At 41.6% G+C, this 14,759-nt stretch overlaps 1 protein-coding gene across 1 annotated transcript; it reads right to left on the bottom strand.

Moving 5' to 3' along the window:
* Window positions 1-1,040: 1,040 nt before the first annotated feature.
* Window positions 1,041-13,900, bottom strand: stk17al (serine/threonine kinase 17a like). Its single transcript, XM_053337880.1, has 7 exons — window positions 13,569-13,900; window positions 9,762-9,974; window positions 5,054-5,198; window positions 4,027-4,153; window positions 3,873-3,921; window positions 3,372-3,551; window positions 1,041-2,896 (listed from the first exon to the last, which is right to left on the bottom strand). Exons 1-7 carry the CDS (start codon window positions 13,685-13,687, stop codon window positions 2,614-2,616), a joined length of 1,116 nt encoding a protein of 371 aa, XP_053193855.1. The 5' UTR covers window positions 13,688-13,900; the 3' UTR covers window positions 1,041-2,613.
* Between the last annotated feature and the right edge of the window lie 859 nt (window positions 13,901-14,759).

Consider the following 14,759-nt stretch of genomic DNA (forward strand, 5'->3'; position numbering starts at 1 on the left):
AAACAAGCACATGTGTGCCCTTGAGAGAGAAAGACAGAAAGAGAAAGGAACTTTACTACAGTGGAAAGCATTACTGAGTGTTCCTCTTCACAGGATGCTGGTATTTCCTGTACAGAGAGGCTGCTGGATATTTATGGATGACTGGCCCTAGAGAGGATTTCTATTTTCTTTATGATATTCTGTTTCTCTAAATAGACGTACTGAGAGGAAAAGCAGATGCTTCACAAGTAATCTGGTCCATGCATGGGCAATCTGTTTCGGTATTAGATATACTTCTTTACTGACCTTGCACACAGGTGAACCATCTGAACTATCAACACCAGTCAACAGAAACACTGAAAGGTATTGTCCTTTATCATCAGCACATCATCAGGGGTTCATAGGGGGATGAGAATATGTTGAGACGATACAAATATGTGATGACATGCATGATGATGTCAAATGTGAAATATGCATCCTAGAATGCAGATTTCCATCCTCCTTTCCCCAAGAGGTCGCCAGCTCAATCTGAGGCGTCGCAAGATGATTAACATGAGCGGAAATGAGAGGGGGGGGGGGGGGGGGGGGGGGTTCTGTTATACAACTCTGACTTTTCTCTTTTGTTGTGTTTCATTATGAAATACTGGGAGTTTATGCCAAATTAGGCCCATTAAATCAAAGTGTTGTATATCTTTGATCAAATTGTCCACATTGCATGTTTATATTCTTAAATTCCAGTGAACACAAGTAAATTACATGAACATGGTGAATCAACAGAGGGTCACTGCCCCCTTGTTCTAGACTAACTGAAGTATTTGAATACCAACTAAGTTCAGACCATGACTCTATCCGAATGAGGACTCTCCAACCAAAGATTTATCTATAGAGAATATTACTATGAGTCTGTAAAATGAGCCTGGATCAGGTTCAATTATTGTACTGTAACACTTTCTAGAATCATACATTTTCATTGTAGTTCAGATTTAACTTAAAGTGACAAAGCTATGTAGAGCAAACTAAATTGTTGATGTTGCTATAAATAAAAATAAGACACAGGCAGAAAGGTTTGATACAAAACAAACATGTATTTTTTTCTTCTCTTACATTTTGCAATGCATGCCATCAACATTTATTCATTTTAACATAACGTCCTCAAGGACAAGTGCAAACCTGCCTGAAATTCATGAGCAGAAAAAAAGGAATAAGTAGAAGTTAATGTACAAAATAAGACATGATACAATGTTAACATTCATACATTGGTAAAAAACAAAAAACAAACACCCCCCCCCCAAAAAAAAAAAGAACATCAATTATTTTAACATAATCTCATAATTTTAATACTAACTCACAATATACATTTCAGTACTTTTGAGAAGTTCTCCCGAGCATCTGAAGGCAAATATCACATATCTATACAACTCTGGGCCCTTCAGTTAACCAGGTCATTGATCATCATCTGTTACACTTCTAATAACAAAGCCAGACTGTTGCTTCCCCCCCTCCCCTCTTTCCAAGACTGTTCTCACAATATTTGAAGAGCATGAAATCTGGTGGCAACTTCGCAGTTCAGCACAACCACAAAAAAAAAAAAAAAAAAAAAAGTGTGCAACTTGTGCAATAGCCAACAAATTAATAATAATAAAAAGAACAAAATAAGTTTGACTGCAACATTAACACAGAAGTGAAGTGAGGTTGACGAAGTGGCACTTTGTGAAAAAAAAAGAGGTGACAACTATAAGTGGAAATGGTTAATAAGCACAGTACAATATGTGACAGCTGAGTGTGCTTGATGAGCCTTTGGTTTCTTACCATTACACGAAAGTCCAATAACAAAATAAAAAGTGCTCAAGATTGTCATTAAAAAAAAACAATAAAGAATGCTACTATTTGCATCTTAAACTCAGGCATTTATGTGACTTTGTGTATTTAAGGGGCTGAAGTGGTATAACGCAAACATATAAACATATAAAACAGTGGAACAGTTCACGTCTGGCTTCGGCGTAGGTGCTGTTCTTTTTTCTAATTCCTTTGTTTAATACAACCATCTGTCAAAACCCTTTACTTCCTTCACGAAAACTCATCACATAAGGTATGTCTGGGTCAGCTGAAGCATAACTTGTTTTGATGAGAGCACACAGTGAGTGAAGTCATTTCCCAAGGAAGTGAGAGACTGCGTCCCCTCTGAAACCCAGTTCAAAAGGCTAATTGGGTAAAAAGAGAAACCAGTGTGCGTGCAGGAGTGAACTAGCCACAGCGTGAAGCCGAGTCCAGTTCATGTCAGTCACTTTTAAGGCAGCAGTGCAGTCCTGCGACAAAACACTTGCGGTTGAGTGCTGTGTCTTCTCCCACGTCTTTCTCCCGCATCTTCATTCCTCCTGTCATCATATGAAATCAGCACGGAGTAGCATGCATTATTCCAACACACACACAAACACGTACACACAGGTGTGAAACTACACACACCCCAGCTCACAGACATCACAGCAGTAGAAGCAGCCAGCAGCAGGCGTACAGCATCCATATAGCATGGCCCTGAGTCAAATCAAGACCGAGAAGCTGCAGGCTCACTGGCTTTCAGCGTCTGCTTCGTGGAGTTAAGGTTTCTTCAGGCTCTCTCCACCTGTCAAACGTGGTTCAGCAGATCAGCTCCTGTTGTATCTCAGGCCGCGTGGGGAAGGGGGATTCACTGAATGTGAAGGCATCACGGCCTGTTTTCAGTTCACCCTGGCCCGGGCATATGAGGTACCCGATCAAGCCCAGCTCAGGGGAGGGAGCCGGGCTCTCAGGCTCTGACTCCGACTGGCTCATCTCCGGCTCATCCAAAGATGACCCCGTGTTGAGGTGCGGATGGGAATGGGGATGGGGTAGCGGGTTCAGCCAGGCATGGCTGAGGCATTCTTCTGCCGTGGCTCTCTTCCTGTACACACAAACACAATAACACTGTGGATGAGTGGAAATTCCCGAAGAGTTTACATAACCAATGGATTTCCAGGATCTTCAGATTCACTCAATCCGTTCCCTCAAAGTTGTCAACCATATTGCTTTTCAAAATTTGAAACCCCCCCCCCCCCACTCAGTCAAAATTAGAGTTTCTGGTTAATTTTTTCAGTAATATGATCAGATGGTTTCCTATGAAAATCATGTGGGTTTAAAATGTCTTGTTTTTTGTCTGACATAATTTGCAAGAAAGGAAATGACTTTTCGCTCAAGTGACGCAAATCATGTTACCACACACTCTTTTAGATATACGCAGATGCACTTCCGTGCCGGTGTGAACCTGACTCATATCCTCAGTGTGTAAATCAGCTCAATGTAGTGCTGACGGAAAATTTTCGGTTTTAGCCATAATCAGAACATCTGAGTATCTTCAGCTTAACTGTAAAAAGCCTCACCTGGGGTTTTTAACCAACAAGGACTTGATGAAGTCAATGGCCAGGGAGGAGATCCCCTCAAACGTGTCTTGCGAGTAGTCGATGTTGACTTGGGAGATGTTGAGAAATGTCTCCTGCTTGTTGTCACCCAGAAAGGGTGATTCACCAGTCAACATGACGTAGGTCAGGACCCCAATACTCCTGCAGAGGAAGAAAGAAAGGGAAGGAGTCAATAAGGCAATTTGTCATGTTTGAGAGTTACAGAATGTTTTACAACACAACAGATGTGGCTGTCTTCCACTGTGCTGTGGTTATACATTAATTAACCACTCAAGGATGTGATAAAGATGATTTGTGGTCAAAGGTCTAGACATAAAAAAGGATATTTTGTACATTAGGGAGGTGATGTCATTGTCCTGAATATGTCTTTATTTCCAGAAGTACTAAATGAAGCCTGCATGGCAGAACCATTTCCACTGAAATGAGTGGAAATAGTCTCATTAACTGCAGTAGCACACTCACCACATATCTGTTGCAGTGCTGATGGGTTCGTAGTTCAGGATCTCTGGTGCTGCAACATAAACACATGGCCTGTGTTAGTCATGATAAATGATGACACTCAAATTGAACAGACACAGGTGATTGTGGGGATTTAAGGGCTGAATGCAGGACTCACCCACATACTCTGGGGTACCGAGGATCTCTCTGACTTCTGTGATACTGTCCATGCGTCGGGACAAGCCAAAGTCCACAATGCGAATGTCCCCCAGAGGTGTGGCACAGGTCAGCAAGATGTTTTGTGGCTGGAGAAAGTGAACAACAGATTAGATGGAGTTATGTTACATAATGACTAATGATGATTCAAGAAGCTTGAGGTTTGACATCTGAACATCTTTGACATTTGAAATCCACTGATTACAAGCTAGTGTGAATGAGTCAAAGCATTTCAGGTAAATGGCTGCAAGAGGATTTCAAGTTTGGTCAGCATCCAGCTGCTCCTCTGAGCTCAGATCATCCACTAAGCCAATCAGACAAGACTGAAAACAGGTAGGGTATCCCTGCCAACTAGCTATACTGCTCCAGGGTTGGTGTGTACAAATACTTCAGTGTGCGTACAACTGTGCTTAATTCTGGGTCAGGCTCACCTAATCCCAGACTTGGTTGGAACATCTGAGATAAACAGAAGAGGAAAATACAGACTAGCTCTCAGGCATGGGCCATTATAGTCCATCACACCACAAGAGCAGCTAAATAGTGCATGAGATTCACCTCTTGAAAATACTTAACCACACAACTTTATTATTATAGGCCCAAATGTTTTACACAAGCAGTACTCTTAAACAGAGCACTTTTTTTTGTATTGCAAGTGATCATTTTATCCAGAACATGTGCAACACTTTCATGACTTATTCATTTTATAAAATCATTCTGGCTCATATTATATGAGCAAAGAGAAAACAGGTTAATTTGTGAGATACTTATGTAAATAATATCCTCAATGGTAACTGCCTTGTAACCTCAGAGCTTAATAAAGAAAACATGATAGTTCAGACAGGTTCTTTTACCGACTGATTTCTTGTGGGAACTGGGTTGTGACACGCTGAATGGGCTGAGGTTACATAACAGAAATAATATCTGCCTCAGTCTGCTTCTCGGGGGAATAGGCTGTCCTATATCGCCATATAATCTTTCAGTGTGCTTACTTTCAAATCCAGATGCACCACATTGTTTCGATGCAGGAAGGCCACTCCAGTCAGGATCTGCTTGGCCAGCCGGACCACATCTTTCTCTGTGAAGGCTTCGTCATTGTCGGCAACGCATTGGTTGAAGATTTCACCACCGTCGGCGCTGAAAGGAAAGCAGAGGAAGGAAAACTTAGAAAACAAAACAAGGATAAGATGAAAAGAAAAGAACTGTACGTGGATAGCCACCCAGTGAAGTTTAGTTTGGCCGACCTTAATTTTTTTATTATTCATTTTAACTTGTCATAATAAATTGCCTCTTAAACTGAACAAATACACCCTTCCTTTCATTTTTAATCACACAAGTTGACAATGGCAAATTCCAGCTGATCCCATTAGCACAATTTTTGTGAACAAACCCAAAGTAATTTCCACTTTCTTTAAAATTACATAACACCCCGTCTCCTTGTACTTTGGCTTGAAAAAACAAAGTTCATCCACATCAACAGACCAAGTCCAACATGATTCAATATAATTTTTGTTACCCCGCCTCTGTATGTACCTTCCACTTAACAGGAATATTACTGGAGATAAGAATGGTCATATCAGTTTACAGCAGGTTCAGATAAGGCTTTATACAGCCTGATATGCTGCAAGTTCACATACTAAATCAAAACAGGGGAAGCAGTGGCAAACAGTGGCCAACTTATCAAAACCTAAATATTTTCTTAAAGTGAAAAAAGAACAGATTTAAAGCTTTAATATGGTCAGATAATGTTAATAAAGGGTGGCAGAGGAGTAGTGTCAGGTTGGTAACTAGATACTGCCTCCGCCTGCATAGTTTCTTTCTTGTTCTCTCCAATAGTACAAAGGGATTGTCCTTTTTTGGAATTAGTAATTAGACAACTCAGTGGTGACTTCTCACATTTTTGGGAAAGGGATAGTCAGATTCTTGCCTGATCTTGCTGTTCTTGTGTAACAACATTAAGTAAAGTGGAGTTAAGTGGTAGATTTACATTGGATGCTCCATCAGTCAGATCAATGCCTGGAGCTGACAGTTCACCCAAAAAACTCAAACCATGTGTGGGGGATTTAGATGGTGCACACATGCTTTTCATCTTCAGAGGAAAACTTTTGTGACCAGGCCCTGGGCATGTCTGTTACATAACCAGCAACACCCAATCCCCCTTTAGCCTCCTAACCATGCACCCTTTACTATCCTCAGCTGTGAAAATAGCACTCGTGTTTTTTTGGATTTCGAGGATATCCGTCATTGGTCCATATAATCTTTTTTTGCTCCTAGAACCAAATACTTGACCTGCCACCTACCTCACTTGTTGCAAAAATGCTCAATCCCACCTTATGACCCCTAAAGAGTTTAGAAGCTCTCAACTCTGCACACATGTATAATAAATGCAAACAAACCTAGTATTAGTGTTTACCTTTGGGAGAGCAAATGAGAGACATATGAGTGTAAATAACAGAGGCCTTTGATTATTTGATTTTAGTGTTGAAAAGTCCTCATATCTCTTCTCTGAATGGACTTGAACTTGAATCTGTCAATTAGACAGAGGCGTTGAGTGACCTGTTAGCATTTACTGTACCTGTCTTAACAATTAAAGGCTTGAAATGACGAAGCATTACAATTGTTTCATTAAGCTGTCAGTATAAGGCCTGAGAGGATTTAAAATCTTGATAAAGACCATCTTGTTTTAGTTCAACAGATTGTACATATCGTGGCCAAGCACTTAAGAATGATCTGATACTTCCCTGAAGTCTAAATATGGGCTCCATGGCTCCCTACTTCCAAGAGTTAATGTACTCACTACCTCAGCTTGTAGGCAGACATCCTCCCCTGCGCTGACACGCAAGTAAAAACCTAATGTAACCAACATGAGTAAAGTGAAGGCAGAGTGAAGCTAAACAACCATTTGAAGACAAGAGCTGAGAACAGATGAGCTTCAAACTCTGAATAAGGAGATGTTAAGTGGGAAAGAGGCAAAAGTATTTCTCTATCTTTAAGCGGTAAACCAAGTCAACCTCATTTTACATCAGCAGGAGAAGCTATTTGGTCAAAGCCCTTCTTGGCTGACCACCAAACCGGGCGCTCATTCATTGACGTCACCTTAACAGCACCCTGTCAACCAGTTTCCACAAGCCTAGCCTGTCTGTTGGCTACATTTTCTAGACAGCACTTATACTCTACTATAGTCTAATTAAAGAGTGGTGAGGTCATGAGGGCTCTGGGTTAGGTTAAATGCATGTAGATATTGAAATTAAAATGGACATAAAACATGGCAAAGTTTTCTAAACAAAAAAGAAATGGAAAAAAAAAAAATCAAAATTAAGTTATGCCGTAGCGGGGTAATCATGTGGTGAACCTAAATGAATTTGATTCTTGCAGTGTGTTGGATTTAGAAAAGATGCTGTCAGGAGTGCGCAATGAGCTTGGAGCATGTGTCAAGCAAAAACTTGTGACATCAACAGGAGGGTAAAGGCATGAATAAGATGACTTGATGCTGAGAGTTTAATAAGATTCATGAGGAAGATATTGTTGCAACTTAATAGGCAGACAACTCATTTAACTTTTAAGAACATCTGACATTTAAAAAAGGAAAAACATTTATTGGTTTGGCTGCTATTCCTGTTGTTGTGACGCATTAGGATCTTGATTCGTTTACCTGCAGATGTAACCTCATATTTTAACTTAACCTTGTATGTAGCTAAAATGGATTTATTGCTTGTGTATAGAAACCAAGAAATTAAGGACTATGCTGTGCACAAAATGGGGTTAGACTATCAGATGGTCACAAAGTTGAAGAGTTGCATTCATTTCTCATCTAGTGCCCATCTCTCACTTACGCTGAGGTTTTCGGGAACTAGATGCACGCTGGGGCGACACTTTAAATGCTAATCAGAATTCTAAGTCTCGCTTCCATTTCTCTGACATTACTAAGGAAGTGGTTGTGGCTATATGAGAAGAGTGTATGTGTTTGTAATATACCAGCGCAGTGGTGTGCTACTTCTGGGAGCATTGCTTGCTGCTTGCATTGAAACCCACAGGAAATGGAAAATGGTTTGCAATTCTTGAAACTCATGCTGAGGTCAGTCAGTTTGAAGATGCAGTTATTCACAGCCTCGCTCTCTTTTTGTGAGTGCTGCTGCAACTTTTACACCACAACCCTAACAGCATGAAGTGACATTTAAAACCAAGCTCTTTAAATGCCAAAATATTATAACCAATGCATGAACAGGCTGCTTAATTATTATGCTAAAAGACTCAGCGCTGCTCCATTTGGCTGCCAGAGACGATCTTGGACCGGTGTCAGCTGACCTCCTGCTATGTTTTCTCTGCAGGCATGCAGGGGTGAACTGTGGTGCTACTTCCCCTTTCACACTTCAGTCAGAGGTCAAACACAGCCCCCCAGCCCCCCCACAGAGAGGTCTTTGTTCTGCAGAAGCATTCCATGTCTGCAACGGGGATGACTAGCAAGAACTCGGCAGGAGAGATCTTCCTGCCTGAGTAGCGAGCAGTTCAGGGACAGGGTCAGGAGAACGAGGTTCAAGCATAATTGCCCTGTGTTATCTCTCTGTAATGAGGCAAGGGAGGTAATTAAGAGGCTAAGTGTCCTTTCCAAATCGTAACTAGATGGCATCATTAGTGCAGTCAGAGTACACTTGGTGGATATGCATGATGTCATTTAACACCCAACCACAACAGACCAGAGCCAGACAGCCAGGATGACCTTGCTGGGTCAACAAGCAGCTCGACTCAGCTGCCGGCCAGTTCACCTACATTTTGGCAACATACTGTCTGTCTGAGCAACAAGTTCTCACAGTGAGGTCTGACTGACTCATTTGTAGCTAAATGTTCACACGGTAAGCAGGCTGCAGTTTTGCCACATCAGTATTTAAAGAGGCGGTTACTGACAGTTATTTAGCATAACTAGGATCTGAGGTGTTGAGGCTTTGATGAGACTAGTATGAAACTACAGAGAAAGCGAGGATTTCCATTTAGGGCGAAATCATGTAACAATAGCACAACCCTATGCATTTTACAAGTGTGTATGTGTTTTTGAGGTGAGAAAGATCTGAGTGACATGCAGCTGTGCGCTGAGCCAACAATATCTCTAACCTGTGAAGTAAGTAGGTTTTGTTTGTAGGTCAGACCAATGAATCGAATAAAAAGCTGACAATTCACATGAAAACACCAAAGAATTGACATCACCATGCAAAATACAGGATGTTGCATGACCTGTATGCAAGATTTGATGTGAGGTTTCCCCCAACTAATTTCCATGAAAAATAAAACTGTGCTTATTAAGTTATTAAGTGGACCTGAATTACAGTATTAGGAAGTTCTCTGAAAGCCAAAAGTTTTGTGTCCTCACATACCTCAGTAATTCTGCATAAGAAAAACTGATGGAAAGTTTTTAAAAGGGGATGATTAATGTATTTTCATCTGCCTAGTAATTTAGCACCAAATCATTTTATCCTAGTTTTCCTGGCATGGCTCAAACACCAACAAGTGAGGAAAGTTTAAAAGGCCACTTAGAGTTCCATCATCAATTTTCTTTGCTCCTGTGGGTAGTGAAAGCTGAGGCTGTGTGTGTGCACGAGGGTTTGAACACAGACAAACTTGGGAGAGACAGACGGGGGAGACATAGCTGTTTTGAGTAAACTTTTCATGCCTTTTTTTTTGTTGTTTCTGTAATGTCTACTGTCTTACCATTCCAGAACGAGGATGATTTCGGTGCTGGTCTCATAAACCTCGTGCAGTGCCACAACATAGGGGTTTGACTTTGCTGACTCCAGCACGGCAATCTCGTTCAAGATGTCCATGCGGCAGTCCTCGCCCTTCCGTCGCTTTCTCAGGAACTTGGCAGCATACTGCTTCCCCGTTGCCTTCTCAATGCACTTCTTCACCACCGCAAACTTTCCCCTGGGAAACAAAGAGGGGGGGAAAGAGAGAGAGAGAGAAAGAGAGAGAGTGATTAGTGAGGAGGCAGAATAATCACAACCACATTACTGGCTTTTCAAAAATAGTTGGACTGAGATGGTTCTGTTCTGTATGCAAGTAGCCATTGGGACCACTGGATCAAATTTAGGTCAGTCAAACTGCAGTAGAAGAAAAGCTGAAATTACTGGACAAGCCAAAGACAGTTAAAATGCCATGAGGTGAAACCTAGATTACAGTGCAAGACGTTTGGGAAAAAGCCCGCCAACTGGCCACGAGTGCAACACTGTAGGCGAGGTTAAAGAACAGTTAAGAGATAAGAAGGTTAAGTGGCATCATTTGAACATACAAACACTGCTATTGACCACTGATATGCTTAGCTGAAGAGACGTCATTAGACATTTAGTAGAGACCACCCTTCTCTTACTTGTTCCCTAGCATTTAGGAGGGTCTGACTAGAGGCAGATAAGGCTGACAGTTTTGGCAAGAGCTCCCGAACAATGGGCAGGGACCTGATAAGGCTAACACAACTTTATAGATCAAGTAAACACAAAGAGATTCAAACTGCACAACCTCAACACTATCATTAATTTTTCTGCATCTACCCTGATGAATTCATTGAGTGGTGTTAAGGGTCAGCTGTGGGTGTGGGCAGGATGTCCGACGTGTGCAGAATTGCCCCTCTCTGTCAAGCTGACCACAATCACTAGCTGTCCCTCTTGGGATAATAATGCGGCCTTGTTCACTTCCTTTTCTTCACAGCTGACAGCAGCGGGGACAAATGGAATTGTGTTGACGCCTCCGCCCAGCTCCTTGGCCGGAGTCTGTTTCTCTTTTGACAGTTGTACAAAAGCTGACCAGTCGGCTAACACAGCAGCCGCCCCCCCAAACCAGGACCACCCACCTGACCGGGGCTGGGTAGGCCAAGCAGGGGGTCACTGCTGCTACAGTCAGGTTGGAGCCACAGCATACTAAAATGGATACTGTAACCTTAACAAATATATCCAGCTTAATGACATTCCCATGCTTTGTGGACCACACAATATAGATACACTGCAGACAGTTAAGGAAAAGTGAATAAAGGATGTGAAAAGATTACTGTGAACTGGACAGCATCTGAATGAAGTGGCCAAGTCGGAAAGGTCCAGTCAGCATGGTGCCAGACTTTTTCCCACACAACATTACCCCAAGCCTGCTCTGCTGTGGACCAAAAACAGCAACTGTTCTGGCCGGAGACTGGTTCTGTTTTGGCTACCACCCCGACACTGTGAGGCCCGTTCCCTCTCTCTTGCTGTTTCCCAGTCTCACATAATGGTGACAACTCATTGTTCAGAATGAAAAGGCAAAACCCGTCAGAGCCTTTTCATCCTTAATTAGCCAAGTTCAGAGAAGCTCACTGTGGGCTGGGAACTACATATGGGGTGAAAAGAAATGACCGCTGGCCACGGAAAGGAGCAACAAGAAGTCTTTTCAAAGGCTGACAACAGGTCAGAGGTTACTAAACTCAGCCATCTTCCATCTTCAAACCATGCACAGAACCTGCTGGTTATACAGTCCTTTAATGCAACAACATCACAGCTCTTTCATGTAATATTTCACATATGAAGTATTTTCTGCATGACAGCTGGATCTGTTATAGAAGAAAACAAACTACCACTAATGAAGGGTTTTTAAACATCATGTCTGGATCCACAAATACAATTATGCGGATCAAACAGCTCATTTGCAGGGTTACTCTCAGCAGAATTGATCTGAAACTCATCTGTCATCAATCAATTTTACTGTGAAATGTTAAACTAATTCTTTTTCTCTCTCTCTCTCTCTCTCTTTCTCCTGAGAGCTGGAGATGGTGAAAATTTGATTGAAAATTGGTTTCCTGTGGAGTCTGCGTTTTGTCTCCCTCAGCGGGTCACTGACTCATGTCTGAAGTGCAATGACAAATGACAGCTCTCATAGCTCTCATTTGCCTGCTTCACAGACAAACAGACAGACACACAAACACACACACACACACACACACACACACACGGGTTCATGCTTCCTGCTTTCGAGTTGGCCGCAACATATTTTTGTGCCCAGTTCTGCAGGGGGCCAACACTCAAAATGCAAAGCTTGAAGATTAGAAGGTCTTAAAATAAAGCTAATGAGCCTTATTGTTTGTTACAACTTGAAGAGAGCTTAAACAACTACAGGAAAAATCAAATCAGGCACCAACAAGTTATAATATGGTCAACATCCTTCCTACTGTACAAACTATATAGCTGAACTCTTGGCATGCAGCGCTATGTACATTCCTTCCCTTAATACGATTATGAGGCCTGATCTCAGGATGTCATTGGGTCAAAGTCATGGGAAGAGAAGGGGAGGAGGATGAAGGCTGAGGAAGAGTGGCTGCTGTGCCCTACACTTCACAAACTGCCTCCAGCCAGACTCCCCACAGGTCCTGGCTGCTGTCCCAGGACGTCTCAGGGTGTTTGACAAGGAAAACTGGCTGCCACCAACTGACTCTTTATTTAGCCTGTCCCAAACTCAGCAGAGGAGCAAACTTGCAGTAAAAAAAGAGGAGTTATGGAGACAGATGCAAAATTGGCACAAGGAGCAATCAGACAGCTGTTACATTAAGTTGAATCCAGTAAGTCCTCTTTGGCAGCTAGTCTTAACTCAAAATGATTTTGGGTGATAAGTCATTATTGTGTGGCATATTGGGCAATCTCTGCCTAAATACCACTGGAATGTGCACTTCAGTGTCTGAGTCCGCTTCATTAAAAGTGACCCGCAAGCAAAATGCATTCAACTGGAGAGAAAGAAAGACAGAAGGGGGAGAAGTGGATGATGCTAGATGGTATATTTTACGCTGCATCTTCCGAGAAAATGGTACAAAACATGAAAACTGTCTTAAGTCTATACTCCATATGAGTAATAATTTACTTTAAAAGTGTGTAAACAAGTGTCTCCAAAAGCTGCTAGAGTCATTTTCTGTTTTCACATACTGTTCTCTCATTAGTCTGGGTGCTTTTTTTGTCATGTCATATATTTTGACTCACTCAAAATATATGTTAAAACCAATACTTAAATTCAGCTCATGGTGTTTTACACTTTCACCACCTCATGCAGGAGGATCTACTAGACCACACAGGTGGGCACAAACAAAACCACAGGGCTATGAATTTAAACCCAGACATCATTATCATGCTTTCTCTTCTTTGAGCTGTGTCCTTTGATGGCCAATGCAAATTCATAATGCCAAAAAACTTTTATGGCCCTTGCATCTTCACATAACTTTAGTTTTCAATCCAAGACGCACAAAAGCGCATTGCCATTGCACGTCCGGGGTGCCAAATGCGCAACTACATCTACAGCCCCCCCCCCCCCTCCCCTCTCTCTAAAAGATGGTGTGAGAGATTGGAAATGTTCAATTAACACGCTTAACGTTAACAAGTGCATAGAGTAAATCTAATATGATTACCCGATTAACATCAGCTTATCAGTGCAAATTCCATTTAGCCGGCACACGCACACAGATTCATTTCTCATCAATGAATATACTGGAAACAATTTACGCAAAGAAAACACATTTACCTGCCCAGCTCTTTACCGACCAACTCGTAATTGACTGCAAACGGGTCAGCTCTTATCCTCGTGTGGATTTTTGTCACGATTCCGTTCCTGTTCATCCTTGCTGAAGTCGTGCTTGGCATGAAAAAAAAATCTCTTTCACCAAAAACAATTCACAAAAAAGCCCCACAAAAATTAACAAAAGAGGAAGAAAAATATGGTCCGATCAAGTAAAGACTCGCATGATAAAAATGGTCGTTTAGAAGCCTATGCGAGCTGTGGAGAGAAACCACCGGGAAATAAATCCAGGTTAAGCGCGTCCCAAACAAGAGAAGATGCCCTGCTAGAGTGTTACACAGTCGGTGTGGTAAATTGGTTTGAGTGCTACTACACATTCCTCACAATAAACTCCTCGTCCTCGCCCGCCCCCTGAGCTGACGCGGACGCTGAGCAGCGCAAGCCAATGAATAATGTTGTAAGGCTTCAGATCCGTCCTCTGACTTGACTTCAAGCTGGCAGTGGTGGTGGTGGTGGTGCGTTCAAGTGACAGGCATTTTTAGTAGCGCAGGTAAACAAACACATTTATCATTGTTTTTGAGTGCAGCAGTTTTTATGATGATGATAATTTGTAATTATAAATTATGGTGATGATTAAACATGATCAGTCCTAAATATCAACTGAAAGGTGATTAAACTACTGTGCACTTTAGTCCCTCATAATCTACAGCAGGCTATTTGTTATGATGTACAGTATCGGTTTAGAGTTGGCTATTTACCAGGCTTAAATGGTAAACTGTCACCAAAACAGTTAAGGAAAGACTTAAAAATCTATTTGCTAAGACGTATTAATGAGACATTTGAAATGATAATCTTACCTCAAAGTTTTATGTCTTGATTAACCCTTTCCCTCTTTTATTTTCTACCTACTTACTCCCAATTTTAAGAAATATAAACATGTTCAGATTCATATAGCCTTCATACACATGCAAGCTGGCAGTGGTGTGTTCATGTGACAGGAATTTTTTGGTACATGTAAACAAACACATTTATTATTAGGTTCAGTTTATTAGTTTTTATTATGACTTATAATAGATTAGGTTTATGATTAAACATGAACATTCAGCAATAGAAAGGAGATTAAACTACTGTGCACTTTATTCCCATAATCTACAACTGTCTATTTGTTATGATAGATAGTATCGGTTTAGAGTTGTT

Source organism: Scomber japonicus, chromosome 18 (genome assembly GCF_027409825.1).
Source record: "Scomber japonicus isolate fScoJap1 chromosome 18, fScoJap1.pri, whole genome shotgun sequence".
Classification (NCBI taxonomy): Eukaryota; Metazoa; Chordata; class Actinopteri; order Scombriformes; family Scombridae; genus Scomber; species Scomber japonicus.